The 22998-nt window shown below is 35.4% G+C and overlaps 1 protein-coding gene and 1 non-coding gene across 10 annotated transcripts in view; one reads left to right on the top strand and one right to left on the bottom strand.

The window, feature by feature from the left end:
• AFTPH (aftiphilin) overlaps positions 1-22998 on the top strand; it is a 92463-nt gene that overhangs the window by 33696 nt on the left and 35769 nt on the right. For all 9 annotated transcript variants that reach the window (XR_013164314.1, XM_077134390.1, XM_077134394.1 and 6 more), the window contains one exon: positions 16773-18727. Coding sequence is in view for 8 of the 9 variants with exons in the window: in XM_077134390.1 (XP_076990505.1) it covers positions 16805-18727 (1923 nt within the window). In the remaining variant the exon portion in view is untranslated. The remainder of the gene's footprint in view (positions 1-16772; positions 18728-22998) is intronic.
• TRNAG-ACC (transfer RNA glycine (anticodon ACC)) lies at positions 18836-18906 on the bottom strand. Its single transcript has one exon. It is a non-coding gene; the product is annotated as a tRNA-Gly (tRNA).

Below are 22998 nucleotides of genomic sequence, written 5' to 3' on the forward strand. Positions count from 1 at the left end.
CTTCTTGATCTCCAAAAGTCATTGGCTGGTGGACTCTCTGCTTTGTGATTCTGTGGCGTTCTGAAGCTTTCTCCAAAATACTTCTTTTATAGGATTCCAGTAAGCTAATCAAGACCCATGTAGAATGGGTAGAGACCTGTCTCCATCTAATCAAGTTTAATACCCACAATTGATGGAGTCATATCTCTGTGGAGATAACCTAGTCAAGTTTCCAACCTGTAGTACTGAATAGGGATTAGAAGAAACCATTACTTTCACAAGATTGGTTAGGATTAAAACATGGCTTTTCTAGGGTACATAAATCCTTTCAAACTATCACAGTGAACTTTTAAAATATATGCAGAGTTGTGTGGATGTTTGTGTGGAGGTCCAAGATAGAAGACTATAACTTCTCAACCAAAATTCAAAGGACAAGCAGTGTTAAGAGATGGAAATTTTGAAGTGAAATAAATAGGAAAATACAACTCAGAAATTCTCACCAGAATCCTGAAGTAAACTGGCTGTAGCTACTACGCAGGGACCACAAGAATAAAGGCCTAAAAGTAAGTGCCTGATTGGGATGGAAAGGACTCTTTCCACACAACTAAGTGCCAACTAAGCAAACATTGACTTAGATTTTGTTAAGGGTAGATTATGATTTGAACCATAGACTTGATGAAAGTAAAAAATATCGTAATAGTTGATACCGAGTGAGCAACAGAATGTGCCAGGTATTGAGAGTCTGTAAACCTCACAGCAGCACTATAGGATGGGGGCAAAATAAATGGAAAAAACTGAGGCTCCAAAAGGGCAAGTCACATAGGTAGAAAATGGGGAAACTCAAATCTGAAGTAGGCGCTATGTGATTCCAAATCCAATATATTTCACTCGTACCATACTACCTCTTGAGACATACCTTTTGAGACACCAAAATTGCCTTAAATTCCAGAATTAGGCAAGATATAAATAGCAAAGTTTTTTTTTTGATAGAATGGTATATGTCTAACTACAGTCATAGATGCATCCACTTGTAATATAGCTGCTGATAATCTAAGTATGTTGATCTTCTGAGAAACCTTTTTATTTTTTTATTGATGTAAATACATAAAGTACACAAATCTTAAGTGTACAACTGGATAAATTTTTACAAATGTATGTGCCTGTGTAACTACTACCTAGATCAAGTGGTAACATTATCAACACCAGTTTCCCTATACCAGTTGTTAATCTGTTTCCTACTTCCTATAAGTAACTACTATTCTTGCTTAAATTAGTTTTGCCTGCTTTGAATGTCATGTAAATGGAAGCATACAGTACACATTCAGTTCATGTTTGTCTGTGACAGTCATCCATATTGTTGCATGTAGTAAGACTGCATTTCATAGCCATACAGCATCCATACATATCTTCTAGTGCACATATCTTACTTTTGTGGGGTATATTCAGTTTTAGTAGATACTATGAAACAGTTTTTCAAATGGATGTACCAATTTATACTCCCAACAGTAAACTATGAGAATCCCAAGTTCTCCTTGCCAACAGTAGCTAATCTTAGAATTGTTTTATTTTAATTTTAGCCATTTTGATGGATGTATAGTGATATCTTATTTTGGTTTTAATGATTTTGGTTTTAATGTGCATTTCCTTAATGACTTTTCGTATGCTTATTGCCTTTGAGATATCCTTTTGTCTGAAGTACCTGTTCAATGATGGCCGTTTTTCTATTGGATTATCTCTCATGATTTGTGTATTTTGCATGTGAGTCCTTTGGCAATTGTGTATTGTGACTCTCTTTTCCCAAGCAGTTGCTTGCCTTTTCACTCTCTTAGTGGTGTACTTTTTTTTCTTTTAAATTTTGTGATAACATGTACAACATAAAATTTGCCATTTGAACCATTTTTAAGTATATGCTTCAGTGGCATTAATTACGTTCACAATGTTGTCCAACCATCACCACCACCCAAACTTTCTTACCACTCAAAACAGAGACTCTGTACTCATCAAGGATTAACTCCCATTTCCCTCTCCCTAGGCCTGGATAACCTTTACTCTCTTTCCCTGTGAATTTGCCTAGTCTAGATATTTCATGTAAATGCAATCACACAATATTTGTCTGTATTATATGTCTGGCTTATTTCCTATAGCATAATGTTTTCAAGGTTCTTCCATGTTGTAGCATTTATCAGAACTTCGTTGTATGTATGTACCACATTTTTTAATCCATTCATCCATTGGTGGTAGTTTCCAGTTTTGGGCTGTTTAATTAATAATGTTCCTGTGAACTTTGGTATATAAATATCTGTTTGAGTCCCTGTTTTCAATTCTTTTGGATATAAATCTAGAAATAGAATTTTTGGTTCACATTAAGTATGGATGTGTTTTAGTTTGTTAATGCTGCTGGAAATGCAGCATTATACCAGAAATGGATGGGCTTTTATAAAAAATTTAAGTTACACATTTATAGTTCTAAGGCCATAAAAATGTCCAAACTAAGTCATCCAGAGAAAGACACCTTGATTCAAGAAAGGCCAATGGGTCTGGAACATCTCTGTCAGTAGGATGACATGTGGCTAGCATCTGCTGGTCCTTTGGCTTCTGGTTTCAAACTGCTTCTCTGGGCATTTTCTTTTTGCATCTCCAAACGTCTTTGTCTGAGTGGGCTCTGAAGCTTTTTCCAAAATTGTTCCCTCTTTAAAGGACTCCAGTAGGCGGATTAAGACCCACCTTGAATGGTCAGGGATACATCTCCATGGAAACAACTTACTCGAAAAGATCCCACCAGCAGATAGAAGGAAAAATCTGAGATAATGGAATGGTAGTCCATGACAAACTCTGGGATCTGTTCTATAACTACTTGTTGAAGAGTACTTTGAAAATTATTGCTTTTTTTTCTTTCTTTGCTTTGTATATATGTTATAATATACAATTTAAAAAGTTTAAGGAAAAAAAAAACCCACCCTACGTTATTGAATCAGAGTTAAAGAACTTGACTTTTCTGGCTTTCACAACAGTTTCAGACTGGCACGTTATGCTTAATCTTTTGAGGAATCACCGAACTGTTTGCCACAGTAGCTGCACCTTTTTACATTCCTACCAACACTGTATGTGAGGATTCCAATTTTCCACATCCTCACCAGCCATATTTATATAATAACCATCCTGGTGAGTGTGAAATGGTACATCACTGTTTTAACAGACTAAACATCTTTTTTATGTGCTTACTGGCCATTTGTATATCTTGTTTAGAGAAATGTCTATTCAGTTTTTTTACTGTTTATTCGCCCCCCCACATCATTTGTTTATTTTTTATCCTTATTTTTTACTCACTGTCCATGACTGGATAAAGGGATCGTCAGCCACAAGGTTTTCACAGTTACACACACGGTCATATTGTAAAAGCTGTACAGTTACACAATCGTCTTCAAGGATCAAGGCTACTATATTTTTGTGTCAGTTATATTATTTAAAAAGTGTTACTTTGTAAAAATTGTACGTAAAGTATTCTGTAGTTTACAGTGTTTTCATCTTGTGTGTGGTTAGTGCTTAATGCTTTTTAAACTTGGAACATTCGCTATGGTTAAATAAGGTCTTAAAGAAATGTAAATATTTTAATAAAATTATATATTTTAATGATTAAAAAAAAAAAGGCTATTGGAATACAGTTCAGCAGTTTCAGGTATTTCCCTCAAGCCACTCCAGTACACCATAAACTAAAAAGGGATATGTATGTAATGCATAAGAATAACCTCCAGGATAACCTCTTGATTCTGTTTGAAATCTATCAGCCACTGAAACATAATTTTGTCTCATTTCTCTCTTCCCCCTTTTGGTCAAGAAAGCTTTCTCAATCCTGTGATGCCAGATCCCAGGTCATCCCCAGGAGTCCTGTCCTGCGTTGCCAGGGAGATTTACACCTGTGGGAGTCATCATGTCCCACGTAGTGAGGAGGGCAGTGAGTTCTCCTGCTGAGTTGGCTTTTTGTTGCCAAGCAACAAAAGAGATTCTCTGGGGGTGGCTCTTAGGCATAGTTCTAATCTCCTTTGCAGGAATAAATTTCATAGGGGTGAGACCAAGATCGAGGGCTCAGCCTATTAAATTGGTTGTCCCCAATGCTTGTGAGAATGTCAGGAATTCCCCAGGTGGGGAAGTTTAATATTTCCTCATGTTTCGCCAATCCCTCCAGGGGGCTTTGCAAATACTTTTTTATGTTCTCCCATTTTTAAATTGGGTTATTTGTCCTTTTGTTATTGAGTTGTAGGAGTTCTTTATATATTCTGGATTTTAAGGCCTTATTAGATATATAGTTGTGTTAGTTAGATTCAGTTGTCAACTTGGCCAGGTGAGCATACCTAGTCTTGTTGCTGAGGACATAAGCCAATGGTGCGTGAACCTCATCTGTTGCCAATTACATCTGCAGTCAGCTAGGAGGCGTGTCTGCTGCAATGAGTGACGTCTGACTTAATTGGCTGGTGCTTAAATGGGAGATTGCAACGTAGCACTGTTAGCAGCTTGGCATTCCTCATCTCAGCACTGGCAGCTCAGCCCAGGCCTTTGGAGATGCAGAAAGTCACCCCGGGGAAAGTTGTTCGAACCCAGGGGCCTGGAGAGAAGACCAGCAGAGACCATCTTGTGCCTTCCACGTAAGAAAGAACCTCAGTGGAAAGTTAGCTGCCTTTCCTCTGAAGAACCAACAAAATAAATCCCCTTTTATTAAAAGCCAATCCATCTCTGGTGTGTTGCATTCCGGCAGCTAGCAAACTAGAACAATAGTTTCCAAATATTTCTTCCCATTCAGTTGCTTGTCTTTTATTTACTTTCCTGATAACATTCTTTGATGCGAAAGTTTTTAATCTTAATGAAGTTCAAAATGTCCATTTCTTCTTTTGTTGCTTTTGCTTTTGGTATAAAGTTTAAGAATCTATTGCCAAATCCAAAGTCATGAAGATTTTCCCTTATGTTTGCTTCTAAAAGCTTTATAGTTTTAGCCCTTATGTTTTGGTCTTTGATCCATTTTGAGTTAATTTTTGTATATGGTGTAAATTAGGATTCCACTTTCATTCTTTTGCATGTGGGAATCCAGTTGTCTCTGTACTCTTTGTTGAAAAGACTACTTTTTTAAACTTTTTATTGTATAGTATATAACATATATACAAAGCAAAGAAATAAAAAAGTAATAGTTTTTAAAGCATTCTTTAAAAAGTGGTTACAGGATAGATCCCAGAGTTTGTCATGGGCTACCATGCGATCCTCTCATATTTTTCCTTCTAGCTGCTCCAGAATATAGGAGGCTAGAGGGCTTAAATACTTTTTTATCATCACAATTGACTTTTTTTTCCCCTTCCTTTTTTGTGAACAATAACATATATACAAAAAAGCTATAAATTTCCAAACACAGCACCACAATTAGTTATAGAACATATTTCTGTCTTTGACATGGGTTACAATTTCACAATCTTAGGTTTTTATTTGCTTCTAGCTGCTCTAAAATACTGGAGACTAAAAGAAATCATTTTAATGATTCAGCATTTATATTCATTTGTTAAGTCCTATCTTCTATATATAATTCCACCATCATTGATCTTTCCATACTTCTCATTAGGGTTATTTGGCCTATGGCAATTCTAAAAATTTTTGATATATATAATAATTTTTTATATTTTTGATATTGGAAAGGTCTGTCACTAATATGGGGTAGGGAAATGGAACTATCTGATGTTCTGTTCAACTATTATCTGAACCAGGGACCCATCTGGAGGTTGCCAGGTTTCTGGCAAGTTACTCTAGTGCCTGGAACCCTTGTGGAATTTTATAAATTGCCCTAGGTGTTCTTTAGGATTGGCTGGAATGGTCCTGGTTGGGGGTTGACAGGTTATGACAGGTAGCAAGGTCTATCTGAAGCTTACGTAAGAGCAACCTCCAGAGTAGCCTCTCAACTCTATTCGAACTCTGTCTGCCACTGATACTTTATTAATTACACTTCTTTTCCCCCATTTGGTCAGAATGTAATTGTTGACCTCACAGTGCCAGGTCTGAAATCATCCCTGGGAGTCCTCTCCCATGTCACCAGGCAGACTTTCACCCCTGGATGTCATGTCCCACGTAGGGGGGAAGGGCAATGATTTCACTTGCAGAGTTGGGCTTAAAGAGACTGAAACCACATCTGAGTAACAACAGAGGTCTGAAGAGACTATTTTAAACCCATTGAGTGGATTTGGCACTCTTGTAGAAAATCAGTTGGCCATAGATGTTTGGGTTCATTTCTGAACTCTCAGTTCTCGGTTCTGTTCTATTAGTCTTTATGTCCATCCAGAAGTTTTAAAATTTAGTGAAGTTCAAGGATGATGGGTGGGTTCAGTGGTAGAATGCTCGTCTTACGTGCAGGAGACCCAGGTTCAATTCCTAGACCATACACCAAAAAAAAAAAAAAAAAAAAAAAAATTAATGAAGTTCAGTTTACCTATCTTTTCCTTTATGGTAATGCTTTCTGTATCATGTTTAAGACATCTTTCCTTCCCTAAGGCCATGAAAATAATCTCTTATTTTATCTTCCAGAAGGTTGGTTAGTTTACCTTTCACATTTAGACCTATAATCTCTCTGGAGCTGATTTTTGAGTAAGGTGTTAGGTAGAACTAAATAATTTTTTATATATGTGAGTATCCAGTTACTCTAGCACCATGTGTTGAAAAGGCGGTCTTTACCACATGGCCACAATCTTTTGGTTTCAAACCAAGTCTTTGTATTTGATATTTTAAGTCCTACAACTTTGTAATTCTTGAGAAACAGTTTTTAAGTGGTCAAATAGTGTCACATAGTAATTAGCCCCTTTTCCTCCTTTCTTTCTTCTGCCTTCTCAAACTTACCTTGTTTCTTGACCACAGATCTTTCGGTATATAAACCCACCATCTCCTTTGTTCTGTAATTCATTGGCAATCAAGGCTAGAAGCCCTTAATCAAGAGCAGCTCCTCTTTTGGTGAGAGATGAATACTTAACCACCATCATCTGTTGTATGAACTGCCGTCCTAGCTGTTAATCTGGCTTGGAGCTCAGGATTCCACTGCTGATTGCTTATGGATTGCTGAATTGTTCCCCTGATACCTCTGTATTCTACAGTGTCTGATAAAAGATCACATACATCAGAATCCTCCAAACCAAAATCCCCTTATTGTTCTGATTGGTAGTACTGAAGGTCTGCTGTGGCTTGCATTTTTAATTACTGTTATTCATCTGTGTTGTCTCCTGGTAGCTCTATAAGGATGTGATTTCTCATAGACAAATTTCCATAGGGCAGGAGGCCTGCCCGTTCCATTGCTCTGACTACTTTTAGAATACTTCATTTACTACCCAATCTTGGAACCTTCCTGTCAATTTTTTGGGTATATGGTAGTTTGGCTTTTCCCTGTCTACCAAGCCTGCACCTTCATTACTGGTTTACTCCCCTCAAACAGGTCTTGGAATAAGCATACATAAAAATGGAAATTGAACACACACCCCTCTAAACATATATGTACAGAAGTGCTTGTTCAAGTTGTAAAGAAATTGGGCAACTGGTTGGAACTCAAACACAAACTGGTTTGAAACACAAACATTCCCAACACATATACTCAGCAAATGAAACTCCTTTTGGTGTTGAGTAGTCCATTAAGAAGGATAAAGAAACATTTATTGAGTTTGCTATGTGCCAGACACGGTATTGAAGTAGCTCATCTATCCTTTTTTAAGGATAAAAAAAGGATAGATGAGCTACTTAACATTCTCTGTTAAGTAGGTATGGCTATTTAAAGCCCATATTATCCATGTGAAAGAAAAGTAAACTTGTCTAGATTACCTTATTTGTAATTTCATTATACTGATAATACTTCAGTTAACATAAAGCTTCTTTTAATTAGAATTTGCCTGGATGTGGACTAATTTTCTGGAAAGTGGTGGGCCTCCTGCTCTGGTTGGTTGACATTCTTGGCTGAAGTATGGAAGCAGTGGCACTCTCTGAGGATTCTGAAGGATGAGGTTGACCAGGGCCAAGACCTGCTGGAGGGAAATGTGTGGCCCAACTTCTTCCCATCAGTCTGTGACTCAGTTTTCAGAAATGTGGAAATGTCTGGAAAGCTGGTAGAGTCTGTTCACCTGAAAGGGAAAAGGGAGTACCTTGCCAAGGGGCAATAGCAAAAAAAACTACTTTCTTTATTGTTGCTTTGATTACACAGTTCCTGATTAAGATGTTTGTATTTGCATTAACATCTGAGTTTGAGAACCAATCAAATATTTTATTTTCAAACAATGAAAAGTTTTAGGAAAAGCAGTAGGTGAATAGTGAGCAAATTATACTAGAAAGAAACATCACAGATGGTTTTTTAAAAATAAGGTATTATGTAAATTCAGGATTTATTTGGGGGTAGACACATTGGTGTGACAGTTTGAATCTGTGGTAGACCCCAGAAAAACCATGTCCTTTAGTCCTCATTCAGTATTGCTGGCTTGGAGCTTTTTTATTGCTTTCATGGAAATGTGTCTCCACCCGTTCAGGAATGTACATTGCTTATTGGAGCCCTTTAAGATGGAACCATTTTGGAAAAAGCTGGAAAGCCACGAGAACCATGAGAGCCCCCGCAGCCAGAGACCTTTGGAGATGAAGAAGGAATACGCCCATGAGATAGTTTCGTGAAACAAGAAGCCTAGAGAAAAAATAGCAGACGTGGCTAAGTTCGCCATGTGCCTTTCCTGCTGAGAGAGAAATCCTGAGCGTCATTGGCCTTCTAAGTTATCATTCCCTGGATGCCTTAGATTGGACATTTCTATAGCCTTGCTTTAATTTGGACATAAGCACGGGCTTAGAACTGTAAAATTGCAACTTAATAAATTCCCCTTTTTAAAAGCCATTCTGTTTTCTGGTAAAGCACATTCCAGCATCTTGCAAAACTAGAACAATTGTTCGTGGAAGATGAAGAGAAAAAAAAAAAAAGTATGAAAGAAGAAAATGTACACAACCACTTTGGAAAACTGTTTAATGGTGGCTACTAAAGCTGAATACACAACTAGTAATTCCGCTCCTAGATATATACCCAAGCAGCAGATACACATGTTCACCAAATGTGCAGGAATGCTCATAGCTTTATTCATAATAGCCCCAAAGTGGAAGGAAGCCAAATGCCTAAAGTAAAATGAATAAGCCAACTGTTGACAGTTTATACAATGGGATGCTGTATAGCAATGAAAATGGGAAAGCAATTACTACAGACGACATGATGAGTGTCGCAGACATGATGTTGAACAAGGGAAGCCAGACCTGAAAGAGTCTAGTGTATAAGATTTCCTTTATATCAAGTTCAGACACAGGTAAAATAATGTTGGAAATTAGAAGTTACCCTTGATGAGAGGAGCTACTGAATGGAAGGAATTCCTGGTGGCAAGTGGAAGTTCTGGTGTGCTGATAACATTCCATTTCTTGATTTCAGGTTTGGTGTTTCAGTGTGTTCACTTTGTAAAAAAAATCATTGAAATGTATAGTGATGATTTGTGTGCTTTTCTATACATATGTTACAATTCAATAAAAAAAAAAAACTTACACCAAAAAATGCAAAAAGGAAATAAGTTTAAGGCATAAAATGTCTGTGAAAAAGAAAAAAAGGTGTTATGGGAATGTAAGAAAGTACAGCGACTCAGAAAAATAGCTTGGCTGTTTTTTATAAAACTAATATGCACTTACCATAGGGTCCTGCAATCACAGTCTTGGGTATTTATCCCAGATAAATGGAAATGTACATTCACATAAAAATCTGTATGTGTGCTTTTTTTTGTAATAGTAAGATACTGGAAAAACCCAGATGTCCTTTAATGGTTGAACAAACTGGTGCATGTGTACAATAGAAGACTACTGAGCAATAAAAAGTTTTGAACTATTGACAGCATACAACAAAGCAGGATGGACCTCAAGGGCATTTTGTGGGTTAAGAATGCCAGCCTCAAAGGGTTAAATACTATCTGATCTATTTACATAACACTCTTGAAATGTTAAAACTAGAGAGATGGAGAACAGATTAATGGTTGCCAGAGGACAGGGTTGGGCATTCGGCACAGTTCTATAACTTGATAGTGGTATAGTTTACCTAGATTTGTACATGGGATAAAATTGCATAGAACCACACACGCACAAATACACACACACAAAACACAAATGAATGCACACTTAAAAAAAGTGAAAACTGGGTAGGGTCTGTAGTTTAGTTGACAGTAATGTACCAATACCAACAATGTCAGCTTCCTAGTTTTGATATTGTACTGCCAACAATATAAGATGTCACCATTGGGAGGAGCTGGGTGAAGGGTACACAGGACTCTAATGTTTGCAATTTTCTGTGAGTCTGTTATTTCAAAATAAAATGTTTTTAAAAATCAGGCACAAAATTTAAAAATATCTTTGCATTAGGAAGAACAAAGGAATCTCATACTGGAAATAGATGGTAATTCATATTTTAAAACTTTAACTTGTGTGAGACTAAAGCAAAAAATGTTTATTTGGTAGTGTATTTTCTGATATAACTTATATGGACAGTTTAATTGAACACCATTAGTACATGGAACCTTGAGTAAGGCATGAGATTTTGTCCGGAGTGATGCCCCGATAAAATCCCAGGGTGATTTGAACAGTGAATAAAAAAAGAAAGGGGGAAAATTCAACTTCCCCAAGTGGAGAATTCCTGATATTCTCACAAGCAGTGGGGACAACCAAAGCAATAGGCCGAGCCTTCAATCTTGGGAAGCCTACTTAAAATTAGGCCTAAGAATAACCCAGAGAACCTATTTTGTTGCTCAGATGTTGCCTCTCTCTCAGCCAACATGGCAGGCAAACTCACTGCCCTCCCCCTCTCTATGTGGGACATGACTCCCAGGGTTTTGGACCTTCCTGGCAACATGGGACAGAAATTCTAGAATGATCTGGGACTCGGCATCAAGGGATTGAGAAAACCTTCCCAACCAAAAGGAGAAAGAGAAATGAGACAAAGTTTCAGTGGTTGAGAGGTTTCAGAGTCAAGAGGTTATCCTGGAGGTTATTCTTATGCATTATATAGATACCACCTTTTTAGTTAAGGTATAATGGAGAGGCTGGAGGGAAGTGCCTGAAAATGCAGAGCTGTGTTCCAGTAGCCATGTTTCTTGAAGATCATTGTATAATGGTATATCTATCACAGTGTCACTGTGTGATTATGAAAACCTTGTGTCTGATGCTCTTTTTATTTACCTTATTGACAGATGAGTAAAACATATGGATTAAAAAATAAATAAATAATAGGGGGAACAAATGTTAAAATTCAGTAGATTGAAACACTGGTGATCAATGAAAGGGAGTGGTAAGGGGTATAGAAAAAAATAGGGGAAACATAAGCTAAAATATATTGGGTAGATGGAAATACTAGCAGTTAATGAGAGGGAGGGATAAGGGGTATATGTATGTATTTTTTCCTTTTTTCTTCTTATTTCTTTTTCTGAATTGATGCAAATGTTCTAAGAAATTATCATAATGATGAATATACAACTACGTGATTATGTTGTGATTATATACCAAGAATGTAATGATCATATGGTAAGAATGTTCATATTTGTATGTTGTTATGTTTAAAAAAAATTTAAAAATCAGGTACAACTGCATAAGTAATGTTTTTTATAAATGTGCATTTATAATAACAAGCATATACATTTCCTTGGATGCTTTTAATGATTTTCATTTTGAAAAACAAAGTTATAAAAAGTTTTAAGTTCAGTTACAAATAACTTTTTCTCTGAGCAATTTGAGAATATGTTGCCAACCTAATGCTCTACTCCCAAATACTTTAATGTATACTTACTGCAATCAAAAAAACCTTCTCTTTTTACTCTTTTTTTTTTTTGGCATGGGCACGCCCTGGGAATCAAGCCTGGGTCTCCAGCATGACAGATGAGAACTCTGCCTGCTGAGCCACCATGGCCCACCCAAGAACATTCTCTTATATAGCTATAATATTATTATCCTCAAGAAATTAACATCTGTACTTCACAATTATCTAATCCTTGAACCCCATTCAGGTTTTGACAATTATCCAATAGTGACCTTTATAAGGGGATCCAGTTGAGAATCAGGTGTTGCATTTAGTTTTCATGCCTCTTTAGTCTTCTTCGGTCTGAAACAGTTTTCAGTCTCCTTGATTTTCATGACCTTGATACTGTTGATGATTACTGGCCAGTTATTTGTACACTGTCCTTCAATTTTAATTTATTTGGAGTTTTCTCATGATTAGGTTCAGGTTGTATATCTTTTTGAAGGATTGTTGCAGAAGTGATCCTGTGTTTCTAATTGCATCTCATCAGATGGAACATCATTTCAATATTTGTCTTACTGATTATTTTTACTCTGATCACCTAATTAAGGTAGTGTCAGCCTTCACCACTGTATAGTTATACTTTTACTCCTTTGTAATTATCTTGTAGACAGATGCCTTGAAAATGCAAATATCCTGGTACTTATCTGACTTTCAATTTATTCACTTACATATTTGTATCTAAGGACCTATAGTTTATTATTTTATTCGAAGGGTCTTATTCATTATTATCTTTATTTTGATGCTTGATTTGTCCCTGATTTGGCTAGTGGGAGCCCCTTCAGACTGGCTTTGGTGTCCTTTTGACCTATCCCCATCATTCTGAATGCTTTTACATTAAAAAAAATGAAGTCATGCTATTAATGGCTGCATAATATGCCATTTTAAGAATATTGTATAATTGAATTAATCCCTTTTGAACATTTTGTTTTACATTTTGAATGTCATAAAGTATACTAGTCATCTTCACACCTGTGTAATAAGAGATACAATAAATCGGTAGAATAAATTGGTAGAATTGCAACTCATGAGTCAAAAAAGTTGTTGGTTTTGTTTTATTTTTAAGAGTTTACATGCATATAACCAAATTGCCATCTGGAAGCCTTATAATAATTTCCATTCCCATCCAGCAATGAGTGTGTGCAAGTACATCTTTCTCCACACTCTCGTTAACAGTTGAAGTATTTTAAAATAGTAGGAATTTCATAATTGCAGAGAAACTGGGTGGGCCAGGGTGGCTCATCAGGCAGAGTTCTCACCTGCCATGCCAGAGATCCGAGTTCAATTCCGGGTTCCTGCCCATGTGAAAAAAAATATTAATAATAAATATGGTATAATTGCAGAGAAACTGTTAAAGGTCAAATTACCCTGCACACAATATATAAGAAGGTAGTTATCAAGATACCAGAAAAGAGAATAAAATAGGGCTTGTGTGTATCTTTTATTGTTATAAGCTTTTCTCTTTAAACCAGCAGCAGAAAAGAAGGGTATCTAAGAGATAGAACAGTTATTTCTATCTTTATTATGCTGATTCCAGAAATAATTTGAAGTGGCTATATTACAGTGAAATGTTTTACTTTTCCTCTGACTTGCTCATTTATTTCAAATAACTCTTATTGACCGACAGTCATTGACCTCAAAGATCTTTTTCAGAATTCTGAAACTGACAGAAGCACCGAAGATTTGGGTTCTGTTGCCATTCTCCACTAACTAGCTGTATTGTATGATATTTGGGAAAGTTACTCACGAGTAAGCCTTATTTTTCTGATCTCTAAATTAAATTATGGTTTCTAAGTACCTTCACACTCTAAAACTGGAAGATTTCATGAAATTTCATTCTGAAAGTTGGAAGAAAGTGTTTTCTAGCTTGCAAAACTGATTGAATTCTGCAGTAGGGTTTTTCCTCATATATCTTAACTTGACAACTGTGAGTTGCACAGAATATCACTTCATTGTGTATGGGCTGGAATACTAGAACTTTGGGTATTAATCCTGCCTTTGCTTAAAAAAAAAAAAAAAAAAGAACTTTTGAAATAACTTTCAAAATTATGGGACGGCTATTTCCTGGACACCCAGATCCACCATTTTTAACCTTTTGCCACATTTGCCTTATCGTTCCTTCAGTCCATCTATCCATCTGTCTGTCTGTATATCTGTCTATGTATCTATTTATCAATCCATTTTCTGACCTCTTGAGTATAGATCGTATACATCGTGCTCCTTGAACACTTAATATTGCCATGTACATCTTGTAAGAACAAGGATATTTACTTGTGTCCACCTTAAGTGCAGTTATCAAGTTCAAGAAATTTAACATTGATATAACGCTTACAATCTGTATTCCAATTTTTTCATATGTCCCGGTAATGTCCTTTTGAGCCTTTTCTCTTTCCTTGTTAGATGCCATCCAGGATCATATACTGCGTATAATTGTCATCATCTTTTTAGTTCTTTTTTTTTTTCATTGTGGGAACATATATGCAGCATAAAGTTTCCCATCTCAACCACATCATTTAGTAGGATTAATCACTTTCACAATGTTGCAATACCCTCACCAACATCATTAGTAAAACTTTTCCCTCTTTCCGAACAGAAACCCTACACCCATTATGTATTAACTCCTCATTCTTACTCCCCATTCCTGGCAACCCATATTCTAGTTACTGTATCTCAGTAAGCTTGCATAATTCCCTGCTACATTCTTTGTAGTTACCATGGGCTTAAATTTAATATCCTATATCTGTAACAATCTCGTTTGCTTAGTTACCGACTTAACTTCAATAATAATGAAAAACTATGTCCTAATACCCCTTCATTCCCACACCATTACAAACTTTTTGTCACAAATTGCATATTTATACAGTGTGAGTCCAAAACCCATGATTTATCATTACATTTTATGCATTTGCGTTTTTTTTCTTTTTGCATGGGCAGGCACCGGGAATCAAACCCTGGTCTCTGGCATGGCAGGTGAGAACTCTGCCTGCTGAGCCACCATGGCCCATCTTCTCCCTCATTTTTGAAACACTGTTTTGCTGAATAAAGAATTCTTCATTGGCAATTTTCTGCTTTTAGCATTCTGTATATGTCATCCTACTGCGTTCTTGCCACCATAGTTTCCAGTGAGAAATTGGCACATAATCTAATTGAGGCTCTCTTACATGTAACATGTTCTTTCTTTCTTACAGCTTTTAAATCCTCTTTATCTTTGAAATTCAAAAATTAGATTATATGTTTCAGTATGGATCTGTTTGAGTTTATCCTGTTTGGAGTTAGTTGAGCATCTTGAATGTGTATGGTTCATGTCTTTCACTAAATTAGGAGGTTTTTGTTATTTCTTTGCATGTTCTCTTTGCCCTGTCTTCACTTTAATGTGAACTCTGACTGGTAGCACTGTTGATACTTAGCACAAGGGAACAGCATAACCCAGAAATAGACTCCATTTAATAATTTGATGTATGAAACAAGATATCATGAACTAATGAGTATAGGAAGGATTATTCAATAAATTAGATTATAACTGTTTGGCTATTTTAAAATTTTTTCACTTAGAGCCTTGATTTATATCATTTCCCAAAATGAGTTCCAGATGTATGAAAAATTAAATGTAAAAAAATCACCCTAAAACTGGAAGAAAGTACAAGTGAATATTTATTAAATCTTAAGCTTATATGATGGCAAAATAATAAAGAAAATTAGAGATGAAAAGATTAATTGATTTGACCACATGCAAATAAACCCAGGAAAACAGTTTGACAGTTTCTTATGAAGTTAAACATATACTTGCCATATGACCCAGCATTCCCATCCTGGATATTTATCCTAGAGAAATAAACACAAAAACTTTGTACATGAATGTTCGTAGCAACTGTATTTATAATAGTAAAATACTGCATACAATCCAAATGTCCAGTATAGGGTAGATTGATAAACAAACTGTGGTACATCCATGCAATAGAATATTACTCAGTGATAAAAAAGGAATGAACTATTGATATATGCAGTAATTTGAATGGTTCTTAAGGGCATTATGCTGGGTGAAAAAAAGCCAACCTTACAGGGTTACATATTATTTTATTTCATTTACATAAACTCTTGAAGTAACAAAATTATAATGATGGAGAACGTTATCAGTGGTTGCTAAGGAGTTAGGGTTTGGGGAAAAGTGTGACAATTAAGGGGTAATACAAGGGAATATCTTTTTAGATGGGAAAGTTCTGTATCCTGATTATAGTTTTGGTTACTCAAATCTATATATGGGACAAAATGCTATACCCGAGGAAGAAGAAGAAAGAAAAAAACTGGTGAAATCAGAACAAGATGGTCCTCCTTGAGTTAATAGTATTTACTGATGTCAGTTTCCTGGTTTGGCAGTATACTGTGATTATTTACCATACTATCATTGGGGGAGGTATACACAGGAACTCTCTACTATTTTTGCAACATCTAGTGATTCTTAAACTATTTCAAAATTTAAAATTATAAAAAAATTAACTTGGGTCAGAAATAAACTTGAAGAACAAAGAGAGGAAAATATTTGTAGCAAGCATTACATAGGAAATTTTCATCTCTTATTTATAAAATAGAACTCATAAAACTCTATAATGAAAGCTCTGAGTCCCCAATGAACTTGAAAGAGCTCAAGAGGAAAAAACAAGTATTCAGAGAGAATTGTTATGTGTGTATTCAAAATTCTCTGGAATCTCCAAATTCAGTAATGTACTACAAACATACTTGGTGTAACATACACTAAAAGAGAATTTTTTGCGTGTATATTATAGCTGGGTAAAGTAATCTCACCTAAGAGAAAAATAGCCTAAAAGATTCAAAACAAACAGTGTTAATTTGCGTTTTTTTAAAATAGCTTTGGGAGAGTTCTGAAAAACCTTGCTTATATGTACTCTGACTCCTCTCAAAGAAAAAAATGTGTGTTTTTTTTTTACAGGTGTAAATTAATTAATTAAAAGCAGTTGAACAATGGAGCCAGACATCATCCGAATGTATTCTTCGTCCCCGCCACCACTAGATAATGGAGCTGAGGAGGAGGAGGATGAATTTGGGGAATTTGGTGGGTTTTCGGAAGTTAACCCTCCTGGTGTAGGGCTTGTTGATTTTGATACACCAGATTATACTCGTTCCAAGGATGAGTTTGTACCTTCAAATCATTTTATGCCAATTCATGATTTCTCAGAAAATGTAGATAGCCTTACAAGTTTTAAGACCATTAAAAATGGTAATGAGAAGGACATCACTCCTGAACTTTCTGCTCCTATGAAAGGACAGTCTGATGCTTTACTTTCTTCCACCAGCAAAGAAATAATTTCAACAAAAACTGTAGATACTTCCATCGATGGAATAGAAAATTCAGGAAGTTTAAATAAAATTGTGGAGCAGAGACAGAGTATTGGAACACCTGAAAGTTTCTCTACTGGAGATTTTAGAACTGATTCAAATAATCATCAGAACAAGCTGTTAGAGAGCTGCAATGGTGAAAAGCCTTCTTGTCTGGAGATTCTAACAAATGGGTTTGCAGTATTGGAAACTGTAAATCCTCAGGGAACAGATGATCTGGACACTGCAGCTGATTCAAAGGGACTACAGCCTCTTAGTACTCATAGCACTGAGTATAATTTAGACTCTGCACCTAGTCCTGCTGAGGAATTTGCAGATTTTGCCACATTTTCCAAAAAAGAAAGGATACAACTCAAAGAAATAGGATGTGCAATTTTAAATGATAGAGAAGTGCTGACTATTCAGGAAAATAATAAAATTAACAGAGTCAATGAACTGGGTTCTGTAAACGAAGTGTCTTTGGATAGAAACCTTGATGATGAAGGACACGGTGCTGGAGAGAACCAATTTTATGTTTCAGAAATAAGTGTAGCAAGTAACAAAGGTTATGGTATTGAAAAACAAGGCCCTGCAACACTGCAACAGGATGAATTTTTAAATTCAAGTGTTCAGTCAAATGCTTGGAGTTTGATAGACACCACTGATAATTCAGAAGCCAGGAGAGAACAATATAAAACTGAGGAGAAACTTGATCTATTTACTTCTAAATGTGCTGACCTATGCATGGATTACATTAAAACTTCTGATGCTGATGATGGAGTTGGTTCTTCCAAAGAAGAAATTACAGAGTTTACTGATTCCCAAAGCCCCAGCATCGATCCTGCAGAAGAAAATGTTTTGGATGATTTTATAAGTGTAAAAAATGATGATAGTAATAATGACTTTGTGACTTGCAATGATACCAATGAGGATGATTTCGGTGACTTTGGCACTGCCAGTGGCACAACTCCACCTTTTATTACTGGTACTCAAGATTCAATGAGTGATGTCACTTTTGAAGAGTCCTCAGAACACTTTCCACATTTTGGTGAACCAGGTGATGACTTTGGAGAATTTGGAGATACCAGTTCTGTTTCTTGCCAAGAAGAAATTGTGTTTACCAAGTCATACCTAAAACAGACCTCTGGTAGTTTATCAGAGGAATGTAATTTGGCAAGAAAGTCTTCTGGGACAGACATTGAACCTGTTTCAGAACTGAAAAATGAGCAAGAAGGTGAGTTTGGAGAGTTTGATTCTGTGCCAGATATTCAAGATGACTGCAGTGCTTTTCAAGACACAGATGATTTTGCAGACTTCAGTTCAGCTGGTCCTAGCCAAGTTGCAGATTGGAATGCATTTGAGGATGGGCAGAAAGATAGTTGTTCATGGGCTGCTTTTGGAGACCAGCAGACTACTGAATCCCATCATCGAAAAGAGGTCTGGCAGTCACATAGGACAGATGAAAATATCAGTACTCCAGAAACCCCCAAAACTAGCAGTGTTCCTTTAACAACTTCCAGAGGAGCAGTTGCTAGTGGACATTTGCAGGAATCAGCCACTTCAGTTCAGGTATTTACTAATTTTTCTATTTTGTATGACATTCATTGCTGTGGGGGCTTCTAACTCATCTTTTCAAAAGATAAATTTATGTATTTTGGGGGGAGGGGGGAGGGGGAGTGCATGAGCCAGGAATTGAACCTGGGTCTCCAGCATGGTAGGCAAGCATTCCACCAGTGAACCACCCATGCACCCTGCTATTTATTTTTTAAATTTGGTACCTGTTTAAGTCACTTTCTGATATATGATGCTTACTGATTCATGAGTTGGTTCCATTTTTCACAACTCTTTGGTAAAATATCAGCAGTTCTGTAGTAAAGCTTGGCAAGATTTTTCTTTTTTTTTTATCTCAGTGAGTTTTTTTAATATTGATAGAAATTAATCAGCTTGATTTTTTGTGTATGAATGTCAGTAGCATTGATGAAAAAATTAATTTGCTAATTAACTATTTCATTGAATCCTTTACCTTTTTACCATTGTTTTAGAAAGAAAATTAAACTGCAATTTAGAAGATTTTTTTAAAGCTTAAAAAAAAAATCTGTTAAATTTTTCCATTAAAGACCTAGGAAATTGGGTGGGCCACGGTGGCTCAGCAGGTAACAGTGCTTGCCTGCCATGCCCGAGGACCCGGGTTCAATTCCCGGTGCCTGCCAATGTATAAAAAATATATAAAAAAAAAAAGACCTAGGAAATTGATGTACAGTTTTGATTGCCGGAGAGAGCAAGCAGAAGTTGAAACCCCACCCTACACCCTATGCTTAAGACTATGGTGAATTGAAGGATAGGAAAAGAATTTGATAAAAAGCAGATTAGGGCTTCATACTGTGGCAGCCACTAAAAATACCTGGGATGAGGATATGGGGTAGATTAAGATTTAGACCTTGAACAAAAAATTTCCATAGGTTGATTTATTGTGGTTATATTAATTTGCTTGTTCTTGCAAATGTATTTATGTTAGTACTCTGTTTAGGGGATAGATGTGTCAAGGAGAATGTTTCCCCCCTCAACCCCTATACTTAATCCTTTTCTGCTCCAGACTCATTTGGAGAAGATTTGGTAAGATTTGTTTTCACCTAAAATAGCTCCAAGAGATACAACTTTATATTTGGGTTGTTCCCCAGCCTGAGTTTTACCCTGTGTTAAATTTCACCTTTCCTCAACCCCAGAGAAGCAGAAAAGGGCACTCCCTTGAAAATCACTGCTTTATATTGAAAATTGATATATTTAACAGTAAGTCCTCAGGCTTATTTTAAAGATTTGGTGAGTAAAATCAGATTGGATAAACTTGACTTATCTAGTTATCTTTTGCTAAGAAAACATTTTCAGTTGGAAATGTTTCCAAAGTCTGAGTGTTCTTTAAAATGGTTATACACTGTTACATTGAACCTTTGATACATTAAGAGATCAGAGAAATTAATGTTATTACCAGTTGTTATGCACATCTAATCACTTTTTATTTGACTTTGTATGCCTGAAGTTTAATGTGCTAGTTCAATTATTAAATGGTTTCTCTAATGTGTATTATTCATATTGAGTAATCTATTATTGAGGCAGAAGTTGCAATTTTAAACAAGGAGTGAACTAATTATCATGTTGATTTGGACCTAACCTTTCCCTTATTTAGTTTCAACTTACTAGAGTATACAGTAGCACTGGTATTGGATAATCTTTGATTTATAGCCTTAGAACTTTTAACATCATCAGATAATGAATTTTTTAAAGCATGAGCACTTCAAATAGAAATTTCTTGTACTATATAAGTTGATTATAATTACTGATATATAATTTGATAACAAATATAGTGGTAATAAAGCATATGGGCATTTTGAAATCTGACAAATCTGAGTTTGAATCTTGACTCAACCTCTTATAAGCATTATAATTTTGGACAAATTACTTCTTTGAACTCAGTTGTCTGTAAAAAGAAGATAGTATCTGCTTCAAACGATTTTCATGAAGATAAAATGAAAGTAAATGAGTGAAAAAAAAATCAGTCTGCTGGAAAATAAGAATTTTGTAGTATGATTCTGTTTTTGTAAAAATAAAACAAAGACTGCATTGATGTGACAGGATGTATTGCAACTTACTGAAAAGTCCTGAGATATGTTTGATAACCTATAGGGGACTAGTTTGGCTCAGGCTTTGGGCTTTTATTGTGCTGAATAGATTATGTAAATGAGCAGAAATTTGGAGATGGATTTTGAAGAGAAGTTGCTAGAAGGGGCCAGAAGGAAGTTGAGATAGGGAAGTGGTAAGCCCTGCTGAGTGAGTGAGTTGGAAATAGATAAAACAGTGACTTGCATTCTTACCCTGCTGTTTTTGTAAAGGAGACCTGTGGTCTGGCCTACAGTTTCTTCCTTGGCCTTCCGCCTTTTTTTCTGCTGTTAAAGTACATTAATCTAGTCCCGTTAGAGATGATTAGACTTATTATTATTCTTCTTCAAATGTATCTCCTAGTTGCTGCAGTGTTGGGGAGAGCACAGAAATTTTCACATAATATTTATTCCTGTTGAATTTTACTGGTGTGCAGCTAGTATCCTGAAACAATGCCGTCAAGTGGTTTTGCCCAAATTCTGCTCTGATAAAATATTTGAGACTTTTTTAGAATTCATAGCTTGGTTAATTCAATTAAACAAACATGTAGAATAATTCTTTGTTATGCAAATCAGACAAAAGGTGTAGTTATCATTCAGATTTCTTCCATTTTTCATTATATTTGGTATACTATTTTTTAGTACTTTCCTTTTTGGAGCCTAGCAAAATATATCTTTAAATTTTAATAAAAATATATTCCATGGATCAAAAGACAATATTATTTTAGCTTTATTGCAATAATTTGTTACTTAGGTGGGAAAAAGTAACCAAGAAGAAATATTTCAAACTTTTAAGACGTTCTCAAACTACCTTTGAGATGTGGGCCCACTGAGCCTCAGAGAGCTTAAGCTTTGATGTAAAAGCCACAGCAAATACATTTATTGAGACGTACACATTCTTCTCCCTTGGATGAATTTTTTTTCTGAGAATGTGGAGTTCAGTATATTTCATTCTCTTGTCAACATTCTTAAAAATTGCAGAAAAAGACAAGTGCTGTTATCTCCACCATAGAAATAGGAAAGAAATCAAAACTGTTCTTCAGTTTTAGAGGTAAGCTTTAAGACAAAACTTTACTTTTAAAGCATTCCTTTTTTCCAAGGACCATTATGTATATTGTTTTAACATTTTCTTTTTTTTTTTTAACCTTTTCATGTTCAGGAAAGGAGTCTTGATTGGAATAGCCAAAATCCCTTTTCCTTACATGTAAGAAAGGAAGAGAATGTTTTAAGTGTTCCTTTTAATCTTGAGCTATTATAAAATTTTTAAATATTACTCTGGGCATTATTTAAGAATTTAGACAATCTCTTTATATGAATTAGCTGTGTAGAAGGAAGCAATGAGTTAGTTTTGGTTATTAACCATCTAGTTATTGCTACTAGGAAATATCTTTAGATGAGCTTTAAAATTTTTGAGGTTTCACAAAAGAGAAAAAGAGGAGACTCACTAACACTTTGGCTTATATCATTTCTAGAATACGTTATTGATTTGTTCACCAGAAAGTCAGCATTCTCAAACTAAGTATAGTAATCCTACATTTTGACCTTCATTTATTTAGGCATCTACCTAGGATTTGTATGATTTTACCCTTCTGTGGGTGAATAGTTAAACTTAAGATTAAAGACAGAGGTAAGCAAAAAGATAAAAAATTAAGACTTAAGAAAGTTTGAGAGTCTCTGGTCTTTAATTCTAAAATAGAATTAATTTATCAGACTTATTCCAGAAATTTCATCTTTTAGATTGTGGCAAATATTACAGTTGTTTACTTTTGTTTTTATATATCTTAAAATTAAAGATTGATAAGTATATAATTATAGATTTTACTTGATATCTTACTTAATATTTAATGATGGTAACGTGTAAGGTACCTGTTAAATGGAAGATTAAATTACCACTAGATTTTATTTTTCTTCTAAACTTCCACTTAAGACCTAGTGCTATCAATATTAAAATTATTAACATTAATCAACTTCTATTACTAAGCAAGAAAGAAAAAGTAACTGGAAATATGTTGAAGGAATTTTAAGTTATATAAAATTCAAGATACCTTGAAAGAGGTATGTATTTGAGTGGCATAGTCTAGAATTCTATGTTCTAGTCCTAAATACACATGGAAAACTGAATGAAACTTTCAGGGCATTCAATCTTTTTCTACCTTGTTGTAGTCATTTATAAGATAGGGGAAACATGGC

The sequence above is a fragment of the Tamandua tetradactyla genome, chromosome 17 (assembly GCF_023851605.1).
Source record: "Tamandua tetradactyla isolate mTamTet1 chromosome 17, mTamTet1.pri, whole genome shotgun sequence".
Lineage (NCBI taxonomy): Eukaryota > Metazoa > Chordata > Mammalia > Pilosa > Myrmecophagidae > Tamandua > Tamandua tetradactyla.